Source organism: Oncorhynchus gorbuscha, linkage group LG06, assembly GCF_021184085.1.
Source record: "Oncorhynchus gorbuscha isolate QuinsamMale2020 ecotype Even-year linkage group LG06, OgorEven_v1.0, whole genome shotgun sequence".
Lineage (NCBI taxonomy): Eukaryota > Metazoa > Chordata > Actinopteri > Salmoniformes > Salmonidae > Oncorhynchus > Oncorhynchus gorbuscha.
Window position 1 is genome coordinate 33,986,203 of NC_060178.1, and position 21,905 is coordinate 34,008,107.

At 39.5% G+C, this 21,905-nt stretch overlaps 1 protein-coding gene and 1 long non-coding RNA gene across 9 annotated transcripts in view; both read right to left on the minus strand.

The window, feature by feature from the left end:
- Positions 1-21,905, minus strand: part of LOC124037882 (carboxyl-terminal PDZ ligand of neuronal nitric oxide synthase protein-like) — a 259,421-nt gene that overhangs the window by 213,698 nt on the left and 23,818 nt on the right. For 6 of the 7 annotated variants that reach the window (XM_046353076.1, XM_046353075.1, XM_046353074.1 and 3 more), the window contains exon 1: positions 18,858-19,382. The exons of the other annotated variant lie outside the window; for it this stretch is intronic. In XM_046353076.1, coding sequence (XP_046209032.1) covers positions 18,858-18,962 — 105 coding nt within the window. In that variant the 5' untranslated portion in view covers positions 18,963-19,382. Of the gene's footprint in view, positions 1-18,857; positions 19,383-21,905 lie in introns of those variants that run through there. 7 annotated transcript variants of the gene reach the window in all.
- Positions 3,472-16,608, minus strand: LOC124037883. Of its 2 annotated transcripts, XR_006839250.1 has the most exons (5): positions 16,030-16,608; positions 15,614-15,879; positions 14,174-14,253; positions 13,946-14,051; positions 3,472-4,206 (listed from the first exon to the last, which is right to left on the minus strand). It is a non-coding gene; the product is annotated as an uncharacterized LOC124037883 (long non-coding RNA). The 2 variants fall into 2 exon arrangements; XR_006839249.1 differs by having other exon boundaries at positions 15,614-16,608.

The following is a 21,905-nucleotide window of genomic DNA, read 5'->3' on the forward strand; positions in this document are numbered from 1 at the left end:
ATATGATGGCTCCGTTTGTTGTTGGCATTTCCTGCTTAAGTTTGCCCACTTTGCCAATTAAGTAATCATTCAAATAATTGGTAACATTAGGGCCTCCCGACTGGTGCATCGGTGCTAGAAGCGTCACTATAGACCCGGGTTTGACCTTTCGGAACCTTGGTTCTCCTAGATATAGCCACTATATTGTGATCACTGCGTCCAATGGGTACGGATACAGCTTTAGAACAGAGTTCTACAGTATTAGTAAAAATGTGATTAATACATGTGGATGATCTTATTCCTGTAGTATTTGTAAACGCCCTGGTAAGTTACTTAATAACCTGAACGAGAAAACAGGCACTGTTAAGTTGGTTAGGACATCTATTTTATGCATGACGCAAGTAATTTTTCCAACAATTGTTTACAGACAGATTATCTCATTTATAATTCACTGTATCACAATTCCAGAGGGTCAGGAGTTTACATACACTAAGTTGACTGTGCCTTTAAACAGCATGGAAAAGTCCAGAAAATGATGTCATGACATTAGAAGCTTCTGATAGGCTAATTGACTTAATTTGAATCAATTGGAGGTGTACCTGTGGGTGTATTTCAAGGCCTACCTTCAAACTCAGTGCCTCTTTGCTTGACATCATGGGAAAACCAAAAGACCACAGAAAAAAAATTGTAGACATCCACAAGTTTGGTTCATCCTTGGAAGCAATTTCAAATGCCTGAAGGTACCACGTTCATCTGTACAAACAATAGTACGCAAGTATAAACGCCATGGGACCACGCAGCCTTCGTACCGCTCAGGAAGGAGACGCGTTCTGTCTCCTGGAGATTAATGTACTTTGGTGCGAAAAGTGCAAATCAATCCCAGAACAACAGCAAAGGACCTTGTGAAGATGCTAGATGAAACAGGTACAAAAATATCTATATCCACAGTAAAACGAGTCCTATATCGACATAATCTGAAAGGCTGTTGAGCAAGGAAGAAGCCACTGCTCAAAAACCACCATAAAAAAGCCAGACTATGGTTTGCAACTGCACATGGGGACAAAGATTGTGCTTTTTGGAGAAATGTCCTCTGGACTGATGAACAAAAATAGAAGTATTTGCCATAATGACCATCGTTATGTTTGGAGGAAAAAGGGGGAGGCTTGCAAGCCGAAGAACACCATCCCAACCGTGAAGCACGGGGGTAGCAGCATCATGTTGTGGGGGTGCTCTGCTACAGGAGCGACTAGTGCACTTCACAAAATAGATGGCTTCATGTGGATGGAAAATGACGTGGATATATTGAAGCAACATCTCAAGACATCAGTCAGGAAGCTAAAGCTTGGTCACAAATGGGTCTTCCAATTGGACAATGACCCCAAGCATACTTCCAAAGTTGTGTCAAAATGGCTTAAGGACATCAAAGTCAAGGTATTGGAGTGGCCATCACAAAGCCCTGACCTCAATCCCATAGAAAATTGTGGGCAGAACTGAAAAAGCGTGTGCTTAACAGTGCATTGAGTAGAATGCTCGATCAATCAGACATGCTTCTCAGATAGTGGCTTGCTTGTTCTTGAGAATAGCTATAGCTAGCTACCATAGTGATCCCCTCGAGAGAAGCTAATTTCAGTGCATTGTTCATTTAGCTTGTTAGCTAGCTGGCTGTTCTAGAAATGATAAAATCAGATGCTAGCTAATTGTTTCAATGCACCTTCCAAATGTGAAATTACAAGAGAAAAAGGACACTTCCCAGATAACAAATGTTGGTTCTGGGAATGTTCCAATAATGTTGCACCGATGTTTCCCAAAGGTTGAAATGGGCAGTTTTCTTCATGCCCTTTGAACATTCTCTTTTGGTTGTATAAAGGTAGTGGGGAATGATCTCTGAAGGTTATAAGGTTGGGAACATTCTCTGAAGGTAACAAAGTTGGAAACACCACAAGATTACACAATTAAATGTGAACAATTAACACAATTATGATTTATGTTATCAATTTCTTTTATAAAATGGGTTCGGAGAAATCTGCAATCAGATTAGCACACACACTGGCTGCCACAATTAAATATGAACAATTAGTTCTTATATTTATTCTCAGTAAAACCAATTACCACACTGAAGACATTTTTTTTTTTAAAGTACAGTATACTCAGTCATAACAAACTGACTTCATATGGGCAAATACAACTCAGAATCAAATGGAACGTTTTAAACTCTCCAAGACTTAAAAATAAGTGATATTGGCACATGATGGAGGGAATGTTGGAACATTAATAACGAAGGATCGGACATTTTTTCAATTTTCGCCTAAAATGACATACCCAAATCTAACTGCCTGTAGCTCAGGACCTGAAGCAAGGATATTTGGCATTTTATTAAGATCCCCATTTGCTGTTGCAAATGCAGCAGCTACTCTTCCTGGGGTCCACACAAAACATGAAACATAATACAGAATGGCATAATACAGAACATCAATAGACAAGAACAGCACAAGGACTGAACTACATAAAGAAATGTTAAAAGGCACACGTAGCCTACATATCAATGCATACACACAAACTATTTAGGTCAAATAGAGGAGAGGCGTTGTGCCATGAGGTGTTGCTTTCTCTGCTTTTTGAATCCAGGTTTGCTCTTTATTTGAGCAATATGAGATGGAAGGAAGTTCCATGCAATAAGGGCTCTATATAATACTGTACGCTTTCTTGAGTTTGTTCTTGGGGACTGTGCATATTCTTAATACCCTTTGAAAGGAAACACTTTGAAGTTTGTGGAAATGTGAAATTAAATGTAGGAGAACAGCACATTAGATCTGGTAAGATAATACAAACAAAAAAACATGCATTTTCTATACACACAGTAGTGTGTTTGCAAAGTTTCAGATTGATCCAGTGAAGCATTGCAAGTATGCCCAAATGTGCCGAATTGGTAAATTGATACATTTTCAAATACATAACTATAGAGAACATACAAAAATGATATGATAATGCAAAATCTAAGTTTATACACTCCCATTAGCCTATACACTAACTTTCACACATCTAGTTGGCCAGGTGGGGTGGGTATGGAGCCAGAGACAGCAGGGGTTCAAACTGTAGAACCTAGTTCCTACATTTGAATATAAAAATTGATTTTATCAAACAAAACTATGCTACATTTTATCTCTGTGACCCTCAGGATGACAAATCAGAGCAAGACTACTGAATATAAGTACATTATTTACCTTCAGAGGGGAATGCGTCAAATCAGTTCCGTGATAAAAGTTGTTGTTGTTGCACTCTCCTCAAACAATAGCATGCTATTTTATCACTGTAATAGCTACTGTAAATTGGACAGCGCAGTTTGATGAAAATCATTTACGCTTTCTGCCCCTATAAGACATGTCAATGTCCTGGAAAGTTTGCTGTTTTCTTACAATGTCATGCTAACTACATTATCATACATTATCTCAACCTCCCAGTATAGGGACACCAATAACAAAAATGTACACTTAATCCAGTATAAACTAATGTATAGAATGTATTATACAAAGATAAAAATCACATACGTCAGCACAATGGCAGAGTCATGTCTTAAGCATAAAACTAACAATAATCCATGCCTTCTGCGGATGCTATGAAGTCCAAATGTTATTGGCAGAGATAGAAAGTTGTCTGTCAGAAGTATCACAATGTAAATGAATTTTAATCCATCTGTCTGCATATTTCAAGACATGGCATATGAGTGAGCAGTGAGATACCCGATGGGTTGAAGGATACATTTCATCAATCATCTTGAAAAAAAATGCACACTTAACTGGAAATCAACCAATCCTCCATCACTAACACAATGGAAAAGTCCAATACTATATCATCTAAAATGTTGAAAATGCGTTGGTGACAGAGTAAAACAAAATGGTACAGTTTGAGGCCATGTTGCGGAGAGTGATGCGGGCGCTGGAGATGGATGGGGTGTGAGCAGGTGGGTCTGGCCAGGTGTTATGTCATTGATGTTTGTGTGCGTCTGTATGCTGTTGTTGGTATGTGCATGTTTTGTATTTTTTGAAAAAAAAGTAATAAAATCTTACAAAATAAAATATATTTTTGCTAACAATTCAGACATCTGCAATCTGATTGGCACACACACACACACACACAGATTACACAATTGTCTTGTCTGACCACCGTCTATGGTACAGGGGAGTCAAGGGCTCACTCCTCCACAACCTCCTCTTCAACCCTCCCTGCAACCTGTAAAACAAAGAAGTAAATACTATTATTGGGGTTCTTAAAGATATGTCCTTCCTAAAAGTTCAGCATTGTGCTTTTGTAGTTCATTGGTATTTTAACTTAAGTATAAAACATGTTTTTTTTTTTTTTTTTTTAATTTTTTAATCTGTGCTTTGACCAGAAAAGTCTGAAATCATATGCATTAGCTGGGTTTTAAATCCAAACCAGAATGGAAAAATAAACCATGACTCAATCCAATGCTTTAATGGGTGGGGGGGGGGCATTGGTGCACACTTAGGGAGGTAGAGCAGGGTTTCAGGACCCAACATGTGACCTGGTTATGTCAGAGGTGGTTCACAAGTTAATACATTTCTTCCCAATTTTTGTTGTTGGAGGACAGTTCATTCCTAATTTGGGCCTCGAGCTGAGCCCGAGGTAGAGAATCGGGACATAACACAAATCATGTCACATACACACACAAAGGTGATGAGAGAAATAATGCTGTATTGGTCAGAAAGTAAGCAGACTGGGAGCAGGACCTCAGCAGAACTATTACCGGGAGTCACTGACTGTTGGTGTACTTTAGGGCTGACCTCAATTAGTCGACTGGTCGATTGTTTGGTCGTTAGGCTGTTAGTCGGCCGAGATTGTTTTAGTTGAGCAGTAACAAATATTATATATTTGCGCCCATCAGATCCATTGCGGAGGCCTAGACTGGAGGGTGTGATGCAATTGCAGTGACTCTAGAGGCATGCAGAGGCCAAATCGAGCTTATATAATAAATATAATATAATAATAATATATGCCATTTAGAAGACGCTTTTATCCAAAGCGACTTACAGTCATGTGTGCATACATTCTACGTATGGGTGGCCCCGGGGATCGAACCCACTACCCTGGCGTTACAAGCGCCATGCTCTACCAACTGAGCTACAGAAGGACCATGCTCCACCGAAATATTTTAACAATGGGGAGGGCTCTGTATAGCTCCGCATTGACATGATTTTTTGACTTTTGTTGGGGATGGTACATCCTGTATTAACACAAACTCTCTTCCTTGATAACAGGGAAAGGGGGATACCTCGTCAATAGTATAACTGAATGCATTTTCCACATTTAACCTCTGAATCAGAGGGGTGCGGGGGGCTGCCATAATCGGCATCCACATCAGCCTTTGCTCGAGGCAGAACGACAGATTTTTACCTTATCAGGTCGGGGATTCGATCCAGCAACCTTTTGGTTACTGACCCAATGCTCTAACCACTAGGCTCTGCACTGCTCTGCGAAGTACAATAAGTATGAATGCCCTGACTTCTGCTGAGGCCATATCACCATAAATGCTACATGGCCAATGCAGACAACAGATTGACCATGCGCCCAGATGAACAATGCACTTCTCTCTCTAGAATGCGCTCTCTCCTGCCAATTTGTGCACATTCATTGTTTCATAACTTCATTGTGTGATTTTGTTTGCATTTGATTGTTAGTGTATATCAATTCCACATATCACCAGTACATTTACTGTTAATTCCTATAAATTCTAATCTACAATGTTTGTTACTTTGATTATGGTCATTTATTTTAACGCATTCAATATTATTATTCCAGTCTTCACATTCTCATTATCATTTACATTTACATTTAAATCATTTAGCAGACGTTATCGGAGTGGACACATTGTTTGCAGAGTGCACAACCTATGCTACACTTGTGAGAAACGAGTTGACAATTTAGTCATTGTCTTTTGTTTGGAGTGCTCCTGTCAATTTTGAGTAAGGACGCGCAAGCATAGAAGTAGACCTATAGGCTACCTGGCCTGCGCGCAAATGTAGGCATATAAATGTGCCCATTTGGGGATCTGATAGTATTTGTGATTAGCTTAATGCACCACCACTAATGATCCATGGAGCTACTCAAAGTAATGTTCTTCACCTAACCCGAAGCCTGTTTTTACATCCATTGAGAATTACAATAGTTCCTCAATGTATTTGAAATATCTCTCTCCCTTTCGATGTTATCCAATAATTTCATCCACATCCGCCTCCATCTCTCATCGAATCGTGGTATCTAAAGGGTTTTATTCCTATGCTGTGAGCTCTGAGCTACAGAGCTGTGTGTCCTCAGAAGACCCCTTCCAGAGCAAAGGGTGAGGGAACAGACTCCTAATCCAAAAAGGACTGACATTGGGAGGACTCTCCAAGAGGTGCGCCGGAGTAGCGCGTCATCGAACAGCTGAAGGACTACGCAGAGAATCCTCTGAGATCATCCCCACGTAATTACATCATTATATTCTGACCCATTAGAGCGGCAGTTTGGGGCAAGGCTAGGGTTAGAATAGCATAGCTGACAAATTCACCCAAATGTATATTTCTCGTGTACTTTGTTTTCTCTCTCTATTGAAATCCCCATCATGGGTAACATGCGCCATAGTGTGTTGGCCCGTTATACTAAGTTCTAATCAATAGCCTATAATGTGTTTTGTCTATGTGTATCTTTTATCATAATTGTAGCTTTTTAGTAAATAAATATTCAACTAAGATTGGTGTGTTACGAATTCATTGGTGAGACCCTGGTCCATGCAGATTCACGGGCTATACGATGTTCAGAACGAGATTGGTTACTGGTTAATTAGTGGCTGTTGTAAAATCGATAACCAGATATTCTGAGTTAATTTGGGAAATAGAAACTCAATAAAACTAATTTTCCCATGGTGCCCCAGGTTAATGAGTTAATAATTGTTTGATTCAGTTAATCACGAAATTAGAAACCTTTAATAATTCGATGAGCAACAGTCGTCACATTAAGTAATACAACGTCACGACAAGAGATTACTAGAAACTAACTAGATTTCTCCTTTTATCTGTGGATTAATTGACAGAGTAGAGAACATTCTACAAAGATCCAGAAAAAAGGACCTTGTGCATTTCAGGTAAAATAACAACCCAATGTTTATATCCAAGGAGAAATTTGCTAGCAACATCAAGCCAGCTAGCTAAAAGTCAATGCTGCTACAACCTGTCCACAAATTAATACAGTTGGTTAAGAGATAATTTTGATATTTCAACGTACGTGTCCTGATCGTGCCTGGTGTGGATGGACAAAATCAACATGCGCACAATGGCGGACACACGTGTGTGCGTGCCTGTCCAGTCAGCATGTTAGACCCCATAAGTCAAACTTGCCTAATGCTAACTGAAAATACACCCCATGTATCAAGTTTGATCTATGAAGATGGTCACTCAGTGTAGCTTTGTAGAAAATAAAGGAAATGCACAAGGAGAAGATTACCTTTCTACAGGAAGAGGGCTGCTCATAGGAACCCTGCTGCCTGCTACGCAACCAAACCAATAGCACTTGCTAACCATCAAACATTTGGTCATGGAAGCAATTGTAAGAACTGGACACATGTACTGAGGAAGGCGCAAGCTGAAATAAGTCCATGTAGTGTAATTAAGACATTTTGCTACTGTAAAATTGAGAAAATAAACAAAACTTTCACTGCAAATCATATCAAGTGAGTGCTGGTCCTTTCATTTTTATCTGAACAAGTTAAACCATTTGCTAGAACAGCAGAATAACCACCTAGAGTTGATTTGCGTCAATCTAAGTTACATAACAAACAAAGAAAATTGAACAAACGAATTGTCGAAAGGGGAGATTCTCACGAACATGATGGTGTTCTCTGTTTTGCTCTACAACCCCCGCATGTGTGACAGGACTCGTCTGAAGGTAACCAGTAACGGTTGAAAAAGAACTAATGAAATTCTGAAAGTAAAAAAGGGGTTAAATATGAGTTTAAAAATAAATATATATATATATATATATACAGTTGAAGTCGAAGGTTTACATGCACCTTAGCCAAATACATTTAAACTCAGTTTTTCTAAATTCCAAACATTTAATCAGACTACAAATTCACTGTCTTAGGTCAGTTAGGATCACCACTTTATTTTAGAATGTGAAATGCCAGAATAATAGTAGAGAGAGAACAGATTTATTTCAGCTTTTCTTTCTTTCATCATATTCCAAGTGGATCAGAAGTTTACATACACTCAATTAGTATTTGGTAGCATTGCCTTTAAATTGTTTAACTTGGGTCAAACATTTCAGGGAGCCTTCCACAAGCTTCCCACAATAAATTGGTGAATTTTGGCCCATTCCTCCTGACAGAGCTGGTGTAACTGAGTCAGGTTTGTAGGCCTCCTTGCTCGCACACACTTTTTCAGTTCCTTCCAAAAATGTTCTATAGGATTGAGGTCAGGGCTTTGTGATGGCCACTCCAATACCTTGACTTTGTTGTCCTTAAGCCATTTTGTCACAAATTTGGAAGTATGCTTGGGGTCATTGTCCATTTGGAAGACCTATTTGCAACCAAGCTTTCACTTCCTGACTGATGTCTTGAGATGTTGCTTCAATATATCCACGTCATTTTCCATCCTCATGAAGCCATCTATTTTGTGAAGTGTACCAGTCGCTCCTGCAGCAAAGCACCCCCACAACATGATGCTGCCACCCCCATGCTTCACGGTTGGGATGGTGTTCTTCGGCTTGCAAGCCCCCCCCCCCTTTTTCCTCCAAACATAACGATGGTCATTATGGTCAAACAGTTCTATTTTTGTTTCATCAGACCAGAGGACATTTCTCCAAAAAGTACATTCTTTGTCCCCGTGTGCAGTTGCAAACCATAGTCTGGCTTTTTTTAATGGCGATTTTTGAGCAGTGGCTTCTTCCTTGCTGAGTGGCTATTCAGGTTATGTCAATATAGGACTCGTTTTACTGTGAATATAGATACTTGTGTACCTGTTTCCTCCAGCATCTTCACAAGGTCCTTTGCTGTTGTTCTGGGATTAATTTGCAGAACGCGTCTCCTTCATGAGCGGAATGACGGCTGTGTGGTCCCATGGTGTTTATACTTGCTTACTATTGTTTGTACAGGTGAACATGGTACCATCAGGCGTTTGGAAATTGCTTCCAAGGATGACCCAGAGTTGTGGAGGTCTCCAATTATTTTTCTGAGGTCTTGGCTGAAGCAAAGAGGCACTTAGTTTGAAGGTAGGCCTTGAAATGCATCCACAGGTACACCTCCAATTGACTCATATGATGTCAATTAGCCTATCAAAAGCTTCTAAAGCCATGGCATAATTTCCTGGAATTTTCCAAGATGTTTAAAGGCACAGTCAACTTAGTGTATGTAAACTCCTGACCCACTGGAATTATGATACAGTGAATTATAAGTGAAATAATCTGTCTGTAAACAATTGTTGGAAAAATAACTTGTGCCATGCACAAAGTAAATATCCTAACAGACTTGGCAAAACTATAGTGTTAACCTGTTAAGTCGAACCTCTACTTTTTCGAACATTCTGTTAAAAATCGCGCAACATTTCAGCGCCCTGCTACTCAGGCCAGGAATCTAGTATATGCATATGATTAGTATGTGTGGATAGAAAACACTCAGACGTTTATAAAACTGGTTAAATCACGGCTGTGACTATAACAGAACGTGCGTTTCATCGAAAAGTGCAGGAATATCTGATCACTGAAAATGGAAATAAATGTCCATCCGCGACTTCAAGGAATTGTTCAAAGTGAACCGAATTAAATGAGGCCGAGGTTGCAGTGCCTACAGCTTCCACACGTTGTCTAGAGTCTTGTCATTTGATTCGCAATTGATTCTTGGTCTAACCGAATCAAGGGAATCGATTCCCTCCGGTCTCCGACCGGATGTTTTGGTCGAGCTCTCTCCAAGACATTTTTTCGAAACAGACACCTATAGAATTGACATTGCCTCCTGATGAATTTTATCGCTTATTAACGTGTACTAATACCTAAAGTTGCATTACAAAAGTATTTCGAAGTGTTTTGTGAAAGTTTATCGTCGACTTTTTGAATTTTAAAAAAATTACGTTACGTTATGAAACGCTATTTTTTTCCTTTATCACACAGTCTTCATAGATCGATATCTAGGCTATATATGGACCGATTTCATCGAAAAAAAGACCCAATAGTGATTATGGGACATCTAGAGGTGCCAACAAAGAAGATGGTCAAAGGTAATGAATGTTTTATATTTTTTTTGTGCGGTTTGTGTATCGACGACTATGCTAATTATTTTGTTTACGTCCCCTGCGGGTCTTTTGGGGTGTTACATGCTATCAGATAATAGCTTCTCATGCTTTCACCGAAAAGCATTTTAAAAATCGGACTTGTTGCCTGGATTCACAACGAGTGTAGCTTTAATTCAATACCCTGCATGTGTATTTTAATGAACGTTTGAGTTTTAACTAATACTATTAGTTATTAGTTATTATTATTATTATTATTATTATTACTATTAGCATTTAGCGTAGCGCATTTGCATTTCCAGAGCTCTAGATGGGACGCCTGCGTGCCAGGTAGGAGCAAGAGGTTTTAACAAGAAATGTGTGAAGTGGTTGAAAAACGAGTTTTAATGACTCCAACCTAAGTGTATGTAAACTTCCGACTTCAACTTTACACAGAGTGTATAAAAAAAATTATGAACACCTGCTCTTTCCATGACTTAGACTGACCAGGTGAATCCAGGAGAAAGCTATGGTCTCTTATTGAGATCACTTGTTAAATCCACTTCAAAATCAGTCTAGATGAAGGGGAGGAGCCTTGAGACATGAATTGTGTATGTGTGCCATTCATAGGGTGAATGGGCAAAACAAAATATTTTAGTGTCTTTGAACAGGGTATGGTAGTAGGTGCCACGTGCACCGGTTTGTGTCAAGAACTGAAACACTGCTGGGGTGTTTATGCTCAGCAATTTCCCGTGTGTATCAAAAATAGTCCACCACCCAAAGGATATCCAGCCAACTTGACACAACAGTGGGAAGCATTGGAGTCAACATGGGCCAGCATCTGTGTGGAACGCTTTTGACACCTTGTAGAGTCCTTGTCGCGACAAATAGAGGGGGTGCAATTCAATATTAGGTTTCTTAAAGTTTTGTACACTCAGTGTAGGTTAGTATTGAACCTCCTGGCTATTAACCTGCAAATCACCTGGGCCCAGATTCACAAAAAAAAAACAAAAATGTTAAAACGTAAGAAAATTATTAATTAATTTTAAGATAGTTGGTAAGTGCAATTCCTCAACTAAATCTTAAGATCTTCTGATTTTTTTTGTATTTTTTTGTATATCTTCTTGTTAATCTTCTTAAGATGTTTGTTGCTAGATAACCAATTTAGCTAGCTATCTATACATCATGTTAGCATATTTCGTACTGAGATTACTGTTCTAAAACATGTTCTTGGGTTTAAAATAATCAATACTGAAACTTTCAGATGAAGTTTGAGTGAATGAAACATGTTCAAATGCTTTCATGAGCTTATTCTCTAAATGCCCAGAGTTTAGGACAAGGGTTTAGCTATCTTGGAATTAAGAACAAATCCATTAACTTTATTTTCAAGAATCAATTTCCTCTTAACGTTTTGCTTAAGGAGAAACATAAGAAATAGTGCAAGAACATTTCCAAGAACCTTTGAGGAATAGCAACTTTGCTTAACTTTCTTAAGTCTATAGTTAAGCAAAAAAATGGCAAATAAGAATACAATTATTCTTAATAAGGTTTTGTGAATCTAGGCCCAGGTCCTCCCTCTCAAACTTTAGTGTTTAAAAACATAATTGGTAGCAATTGTGCAGAGGACCTTAAATAAAAGTGATAATCAAATATGTAGAGTTTTTTCAATGACCACACAACAATTGAACAAAACAGGTGTGATTCAGTATACTGTAGATCAAGAAACTACAACTGTGATTACTTTAACTCTCTTTTTTCTGCTCTGCCTCTTCGCCATCTTGACCAAAGCACCTGTACAGTCATGGCCATAAATTTTGAGAATGACACAAATATTAATTTTCACAAAGTCTGCTGCCTCAGCAATTTTCATATACTCCAGAATGTTATGAAGAGTGATCAGATGAATTGCAATTAATTGCAAAGTCCCTTTTTGTATTGCAAATCAACTGAATCCCCAAAAAAACATTTAGACTGCATTTCAGCCCTGCCACAAAAGGACCAGCTGACATCATGTCAGTGATTCTATCGTTAACACAGGTGTGAGTGTTGACGAGGACAAGGCTGGAGATCACTCTGTCATGCAGATTGAGTTTGAATAACAGACTGGAAGCTTCAAAAGGAGGGTGGTATTTTGAATCATTGTTCTTCCTCTGTCAAACATGGTTACCTGCAAGGAAACACGTGCCATCATCATTGCTTTGCACAAAAAGGGCTTCACAGGCAAGGATAATGATGCCAGTAAGATTGCACCTGAATCAACCATTTATCGGATCATCAAGAACCTCAAGGAGAGCGGTTCAATTGTTGCGTAGAAGGCTTCAGGGCGCCCAATAAAGTCCAGCAAGCGGCAGGACCGTCTCCTAAAGTTGATTCAGCTGCGGGATCGGGGCACCACCAGTACAGGGGCACCACCAGTACTTGCTCGGGAATGGCAGCAGGAAGGTGTGAGTGCATCTGCATGCACAGTGAGGCGAAGGCTTTTGGAGGATGGCCTGGTGTCAAGAAGGGCAGCAAAGAAGCCACTTCTCTCCAGGAAAAACATCAGGGACAGACTGATATTCTGCAAAAGGTACAGGGATTGGACTGCTGAAGACTGGGGTAAAGTAATTTTCTCTGATGAATCCCCTTTCCAATTGTTTGGGGCATCCGGAAAAAAAGCTTGTCCGGAGAGGACAAGGTGAGCGCTAACATCAGTCCTGTGTCATGCCAACAGTAAAGCATCCTGAGACTATTCATGTATGGGGTTGCTTCTCAGCCAAGGGAGTGGGCTCCCTCACAATTTTGCCTAAGAACACAGCCATGAATAAAGAATGGTACCAACACTCCGAGAGCAACTTCTCCCAACCAGCCAGGAACATCCAACCATCCAGGAACAGTTTGGTGACGAACAATGCCTTTTCCAGCATGATGGAGCACCTTGCCACAAGGCAAAAGTATTGATATTTTGGGTCCATGGCCAGGAAACTCCCCAGATCTTAATCCCATTGAGAACTTGTGGTCAATCCTCAAGAGGAGGGTGGACAAACAAAAACCAACAAATTCTGACAACTCCAAGCATTGATTATGCAAGAATGGGCTGCCATCAGTCAGGATGTGGCCCAAACGTTAATTGACAGCATGCCAGGGCAGATTGCAGAGGTCTTTAAAAAAAAGCATCAACAGTGCAAATATTGACTCTTTGCATCAACTTCATGTAATTGTCAATGAAAGCCTTTGACAAATATGAAATGCTTGTAATTATACTTCAGTATTCCATAGTAACATATGACAAAAATATCTAAAGACACTGAAGCAGCAAACTTTGTGAAAATTAATATTTGTGTCATTCTCAAATCTTTTGGTCACGACTGTACGTTCAATCAATGCAATGGCAACACACAAATTAAACGTGGCCTACTAGGGTACTGTAATGTTAACTGCTAGTTATAAAGATTACCGGTAATTACCATGACTTTCATAGTTTCAAAAGTGAGGGTTTTATTTTTTTGGAGATGATCTGTCTCCAAATTAGATGTCTCCTCTGCCCAGTTAACTTTCTTCTTTGCTCTGTCATACGAGTCAAAATATATATATATATATAATCTGGTTATAAATAATTCTACAATAGTCATTTGATAGGCCAAACCCCAATGTAAAGGCCCATACTGAAGATGCCCTATTAGATTGTCATACTGAATCCAGATTTCATACTATCAGTCTCAGTATATTCAATTTACCTGTGGTCTCCAGAAATCTGGCCGTTGCATTTTCCATGTCTTGCCAGGTCGTTCACAGTTTAACGTTTTTGGGGTTACCTTTTTTGGTTCATTAGCAATACACATCCTGATGAAGAGGTTACAGTGTATTTAAATTATAACCCAATAAACAGTATGACAATTATATATATATATATTTTTTTTTTAAAGGTCAGAACACAATCTTTGGTTGTCAGAGTAGAAACTTACTGAATCTGTAACAATCCAGGTGGTTGTAACAACCCCCACATATTTCACTCTTTCAAATGCTTCATTATAGATGCTTCATTCTAGAAGTAAAAGAAAACAAAATATTTGCATTTCTTTGTGCGATTAGCAATTATTAAACAAAAACGGAAGAAATACTTTAAAACAAATACTGCAGCATGTGTTCATACTTGACTTTTTACTCGCAAATGTGAATGTAAAGCTTGCACTGTTGAGCCCTGCAAATTGACCAACCTACAACGCGGATGGTGAAATAGACATTCTTACCCACATTACCTTAATCTACCCTCATTTGGCAGGTGTTAATTTTATGCCCTGCTTGTATTTACACATTTTTGGAACACGGTCCTGTATCCCCCACCATCAATCACACTGTTGTTTTTTACGCAATCCAAAAACGGTCCATTATAAACAGCAATCTGGGTCAGGTGGCCATCATTTGAAAGCTTATTCTATTGCCAACATGACTAGCTAGCTAAGTTCTAAAATATGACCTTACAAGTACAGTACTTCAGTCACCTAACCAAACCTACTTGTACATATTACCTCAATCAAATCAACCAAACTACCTCATACCCCACTGCACTAACTCGGTACTGATACTCCTTGTACTGTATATAGCTTTTTTTATTTTTTTATTGTGTTACTATTTTTATCTATTGTTAATTTTCTTACTTTTTAACTGCATTGTTGGGAAAGGGCTCATAAGTAAGCCTTTCACGGTAAACTCTACACACTTGTTGTATTCGGCGCATGTGACAAATACATCTAATTTGTATGAACTTTTTTTGTATTTTCTCCCCAATTTTGTAGTATCCAATTGGTAGTAGTTACAATCTTGTCTCATCGCTGCAACTCCCGTACGGACTCGGGAGAGGCGAAGGTCAAGAGTCATGCGTCCTCCGAAACACAACCACACCAAGCCGCACTGCTTCTTGACACAATGCCCATCCAACCCGGAAGCCAGCCGCACCACTGTGTCGGAAGAAACACCGTACACCTGGCGACCGAGTCAGCGTGCACTGCACCCGGCCCGCCACAGGAGTCTCTAGTGAGCGATGAGACAAAGATATCCCTGCCGGCCACACCCTCCCCTAACCCAGACGACGCTGGGCCAATTATGCGCTGCCCCATGGGTCTCCCGGTCGCGGCCGACTGCAACAGAGCCTGGACTCGAACCCAGAATCTCTAGTGGCACAGCTAGTGTATTCACTTTTTTAAGTTAAGTTAGCTCACTTCTATAGTAACAGCATACATAAGGGGGGTTATAGAGACAGGATAGTAGCAACAAATTAGAGAAATGTCACAGAAAAGGCCCATCCCTCAGCTTTTTGCCAAATTTATTGTTTCTATTAAGGATTCTAGCTTTAACAAGGAACATTATATTTTTTACTAAATTTGTATGTTTCAGTGTTTACTTACTCTCACAGAGGGCAGGTCCCCCTCTTCTGGTTGGGGAGACAGTGGGACGAGTGGAGAGACTGGGACTGTTGCAGTACGGTTGGGTGGAGAGATGTCTGTTAACGGAAGCCTAATGTACTGTATGTCACACTTCATTGTTGACGCCACAAAATAAGGTCTATTGTGTTGATGTGAATGATTCAATGTTTTTAATTATATTAAGTTACTGTAAGCCATACATCTGCTGTCTTGTGAGGTCCATTGTTTACGGTTGAGTAGAGTGATGTCTGAGACAAAATGAATCACATGTTAACATTAACAGACATCTGAGTTCATTTGAAAGTTCAGGCTCTAAAATGTGACAATACAAAATAAGGTCCACTGTTTCGATGTGAATGCTTCAATGTTTTTAAATAGTATCAAGCCAATTACCGTACCTCTACTCTGTGACACTTCCAGTTGAGCTTAGAGAAACCTCCTTGAGACAAACTGAATCACATGTTAACCATAACAGACGTCTAATGTATGTCACACTTCAATTGAAAGTTCTGAATACAAAAGTATGGCCCAATCCTAAATCAACCCCTAGACCCCTCAAACTCAACTCTGAACCTTGAAGGAAGTTCCACTAAATTAAAAAATAAAATGTTTTCCTCTAATCAGGGACTGACTGATTTAGACCTGGGAAATAAGGTGTGTACAATTAATTATCAGGTAGAGCAGAAAACCAGCAAGCTCCAACCCTCGTAGGGTAAGAGTTGAATGACCCTGCCTTAGACCCTACTCCTTATGCACTTGAGGAGATCTGAGAGGATTTGACTTATGTGAGCAAATTTGTCATTATTCCAATTAGCCCTCTGATAGGCTAGGTGGAAGTTTAATCATATTGTTTAAAACCATCAAATCATCTCAGATCAACACATGTGCATAGAGTATAAGGGTCCATTTGGGATTAGCAACAAAATAAGGTCCATTGTTTCAATGTGAATGCTTCAATGCTATCAAGTTACTGTAAGCCATTTACCTTAGAGGTTGAGTAGGTGTTCACAAGTGGTGGTGTTCCACAATTGCTCCATCTGTAAAAAAGGAGAAATGGTAGATAAGAGACTAGATAAGCAGACTAATAGCTGTAGAAACAATAGATTTTCATGAACGCAGCCCTGTACCTAATAAACCGTCCGGTGAGTGTTCATTGTAGTAATAAAGTAACCTAAAGTCACCTTTTACGAGTAGACTTCTGGACAAAATGGAGCTGCAAATGAGACAAAGAATCAGACACCGATTAAATCACTTAGCAAATGTATTGTTTCTCATGCACTTATCAACTCTGTGGTGGCCTTCTGCTAAACTACTGTAGAAGATAACTCACATGGTGCAGGTGGGGAAACTGTCCAAGCAAGCTAAAAGTAAAACAGAAAGTGATGTTAAAAGAATCAATTTCTATTGATTAAATATTTTATTCAGTTGTGACCCATTTAATGAATTACTAATGTATTTCAGTGGAGATCCTATTGAATTTTTAAAATTTCAATCAGTTCTTTATTTACATGACGGGTCATGTGACCTGGATACCATTGTCAGGTACTAGCCAAGTAGTCTAGTCATTCAACAAATCAAATATATGCCATCCTTTTCAAAATAGTAAAAAAAAGTATAACATAGCAAAAGGGTTATCAGACCTCATTTGTCACTCTCCCAAAAAATATGTTTTTATGGTCAGACCTAGCTAGTAGCCATGCAGCTGGAGAACATACTAGCTAAACTAGCTAATTTACTCAAAACATTTTATTCTGCAAACACAAAACGGTAGAAAAATAACTATGCTACCCCATAACATGTTATGCTACCCCATAACATGTTCATATAAACACGGGTTGTAGTTTTAGTATGTTTCTCTGACTCTACCTGTAAAAATAGTAATATTAGCAGTACTTGAAACAAGCTAAACTGGCTGGCAGCCATTTCTTTAACTGTCAACCGTTGCTATGGTGATGATGGTGCCACATGACCGTTTGTCTTGTAAATAAATTGTAAAGGAGAGTTCAAAACATGTTTTTCGGGGGGAATAAAAAAAATAGTTAGCTATTTACAAAATGATGTGCACTCACCTCCACACACACTTTATCTTCTCTTTCAGCAGTTTGATCCAATACGGCCTTAGATATGCAATGTTTCCAGAACGTTCCCAGAACTATTTTTCTCCCAACAACCAAACGGGAACCACAGGGGAATGTTATGTAAAAGTTGTAATTCACCAAAAAAGAACATTATTTTATGAGGTTATTTGAATGTTTTCAGAACAATGTGTTTCTACCTTTCCAAAATAGCAACGCTCCCTAAAGGGTATCTATCCTTTGGTTCTCAATGTTCCCAGAACGTTCTGTGAAAGTTATTATTATTATTTTTTACAAATGAGACCCTTTGGGGAACGTTCTGTGCTAGCTGGGTTACCTAAAATGTTCCTCGATGACTGTCCTCTTGGTTGTGAAGGTAAAGTAGCAAGCCAGTTAAACTCGTTCCCTGAGACTTCTGCCCAAAATGTGCACTTCATGGGGGTCTAGAGCATGAAGTAAATGCCTGACTGTGTTTTGGATTACCACACATTCCGCTTAGACGCATTAGTTGGTATCCACGTAACTTCCCATAACGGCCCAGTTGATCAAGAAGGAATAAAGCTATTTCAAGGAAGTCCGATCGTTTTTTTTCTTTCGTTTATAGAGTCTTTAGAGAACTCCACAATGTCCGTAAACTAATGACAACACCATATTTATTCCTCAATGACATTTCTCTAATATCTATCACTGCCTCAAACCGAGGGAAAAAAATGCAATTGACCAACTCAAGCAAACCAGCCAGAATGTCAACCTGTGCATGAGAGGAAGCCAAATATGCCAAGTAGCCTAAGGCATAGGCTATTTTTCATAATAGCGTGCAACCGGGCTATTTCATAATAACTACATATTTCTCATTACAACATTATATTTCTCGTAATAACAAGATCTGTCTCATTATAACGTTATCTGTATTATAATAACGACTACATGTGTTATTTTCGTTATTGATTTATTTCGTAATAATGTGATGTTATATCATAATGATAAAAAAAATATTATTTTTCTGAGTGGCAGCAATATACCACCGTAATATACAATAGGCTAAACCCATTTTGGCAAAACTTACATTAACTCCATTAATGAGGAAAATTAGGGATTGGGAGATAGTTTTGCAAATAATCTCAATACAGTGGCATATAAAAATAACTCACTTTTGCTTCGAAGTTGATACCATGTTGGAATGCTTCCTCGTTATGCATTGGAATTCTCAAATCATGGCCATCATCAACAAGATTGTACTTTGTTTTCGCTGGCATGACTGCCGACTATCCGTGTTGACACCAGACGGAGAGGGGGGAGATGTATTGTTAATCCAGAACCAAAAACTCGTCCCAAATTCCTTAAATCCAGTGGTCCATTACAGCGAGTAGTCGTCCCAGATCCGCGTGTCACACAATTATCCAGTGGACTGGGAAGTGTAACTTTGTATCTATTGCTCAAGCAAGTAGGCTAGCTTTCAGTTCTGATACAATAACAATCGTGTCTCTCCAGAAAATCAATTCGCTTCCTAAATAAGTAGCCCAAGGTTACTTTCAGTGACGTAAAATCACCAAAACTACCCAAACAGTCAAAAATGTTGCTTTCCTGGTCCCGACGTTTTTCCCACTAGTAAAATGCCATGACCAGCCGCCCCTCACTCTCTCCATGCATGGATTCGCCAGGCAGATCGGGATTGGAGGAATCTTGGAATTCCTCCTGTTTTCATTGGAACATAGGAATTCATATGGTATAATAAGGGGGCGAGTTTGTTTTGCACGGCCCGGTGCCCTGAGTGTGAGTTCACTTAAAGACCAATGGAATAGTCTACAATTTAACAACTCTGCCTACGCGGGGTACCGGGCCATGCAAAACGATTTGACCCAGTGTCACCCTAGCAGCACAGGGGGAAAAAATAGTTGCTCTTTCTGTTCAGCATAAAGACTATGTAGTGACATGATGGTAGGCTAGTGTTTACATACAGTGTATACCTTATTGCAGTGCAGGTGTACAGTATGCCTACTTATCACTGTGTTAAAGTTAAATCTAGACTTAGTTTCCTCTATCACCCCAGCTGCCAAACCAACCCTGATTCAGATGACCATCATACATACCCATGACAGATTACGGAGACATAATTTATAGATCAGCAGGTAAGGGTGCTCTTGAGCGGCTAGATGTTCTTTACCATTCGGCCATCAGATTTGCCACCAATGCTCAATATAGGACACATCACTGCACTCTATACTCCTCTGTAAATTGGTCATATCTGTATACCCGTCGCAAGACCCACTGATTGATGCTTATTTATAAAAACCCTCTTAGGCCTCACTCCCGTCTATCTGAGATATCTATTGCAGCCCTCATTCTCCACATACAACACCAGTTCTGCCAGTCACATTCTGTTAAAGGTCCCCAAAGCACACACATCTCTGTGCTCATCTTTTCAGTTCGCTGCAGCTAGTAGCTCTTCATTCAAAGACTCAATCATGGACACACTTACTGACAGTTGTGGCTGATTTGCGTGATGTATTGTTGTCTCTACCTTCTTGCCCTTTGTGCTGTTGTCTGTGCCCACTAATGTTTGTTGTGCTGCTACCAAGTTGTTGTCATGGGTTGCTGCCTTGCTATGTTGTTGTTTTAGGTCTCTCTTGCCGTGATGTGTGTTTTGTCTTAAATGTTGTTATTATTATTTAATCCCGTCCCCACAGGAGGTATTTTGCCTTTTGGTAGGCCAACATTGTAAATACAGATGTGTTCTTAACTGACTTGCCTAGTTAAATAAAATAAAAGTAACACTTGAAGGTGCAATCAGCAGTTGCTCCATCAATTTTTCTACTTTTAAATGAATGATATGTACCCATTGATCAATGAAGAATATCACTTATAAATTCCTCATGAGCTCAGTTTTACTGTCATACCCCATCAGAACCCCAAAATATAAGCTTGTTTTACGCCAATGTTTGTAAACAAAGTACATGTAAATGAGCACTGTGTAGTCTAAAAACATGGTAAAAACTATAATTTTGGCGCATCAGTACTTGCATCCATAGCTCTGTCTATGAATTTGAGAGTGATGCGATTTCTCAGGCCCCATCCCTCAGCCTTTTACCGAAACAGTAACACGATTACACGTTGTTATTGTTTCATCTGCTGCCTTGCCATTTACATTTCTTATGAGACACTTATGTTTATGCTTTGGATTCCTATACCAACTCAAACTAAGTGTGTGTAAATTCACCTTTTGGATCAGTTATCTTCATAAGAAGATGGGCTCCCGAGTGGCGTAGCGGTCTAAGGCACTGTATCTCAGTGCAAGAGGTGTCAATACAGTTCCTGATTCAAATCCAGGTTGTATCACATCTGGCCGTGATAGGGTGGCGCACAATTGGCCCAGCGTCGCCAGGGTAGGCAGTCATTGTAAATAAGAATTTGTTCTTAACTGACTTGCCTAGTTAAATAAAGGTCAAGTTAAAGACATGCTCCAGTTTTGATGATTAGTAAGCATTTTTAAAGCTCCTACTTTGGGCTGAATGTGTCAATGTGTAGTTCATACCTGCATAATCTATGAGCAGAATTACTGTTTTACTTCAATTAGCCACGAAATCCCTAGTTTGAAATCTGGAAGCTGTGCAGCGCCCCCGTGTGTGCCAGCCCTCTAGCAATTTGAGTTCCAGCCAATGTCAGCTAGCAAGATGCACACACAGCAGAGCAAGAGAGAGTAATAATGTGGTGCACGTACAGTGAGGAAGAAAAGTATTTGATCCCCTGCTGATTTTGTACGTTCGCCCACTGGCAAAGAAATTACGTCATGTTCTGACCTTAGTTCCTTTGTTTTTGTCTTTGTTTTAGTATGGTCAGGGCGTGAGTTGGGGTGGGCAGTCTATGGTTCTCAATCAGAGGCAGCTGTCAATTGTTGTCCCTGATTGAGAATCATACATAGGTAGCCTGGGTTTCACTTTTGGTTTGTGGGTGTTTATTTCAGTGTGAGTGTTTGAGCCACATGGTACTGTTTCGGGTTTTGGAAATTCACATCATTGTTTATTGTTTTGATTCAGTGTTCAGTGCTTTCTTTAAATAAAATCATCATGAACACTTACCACGCTGTGCTTTGGTCCGATCCTTCTTCCACCGACAACAACCCTTACAGAAACACCCACCACCAGAGGACCAAGCAGCGTGGTAATGGGCAGCAGCAGGAGAGGCAGCAATATTTGGAGAAC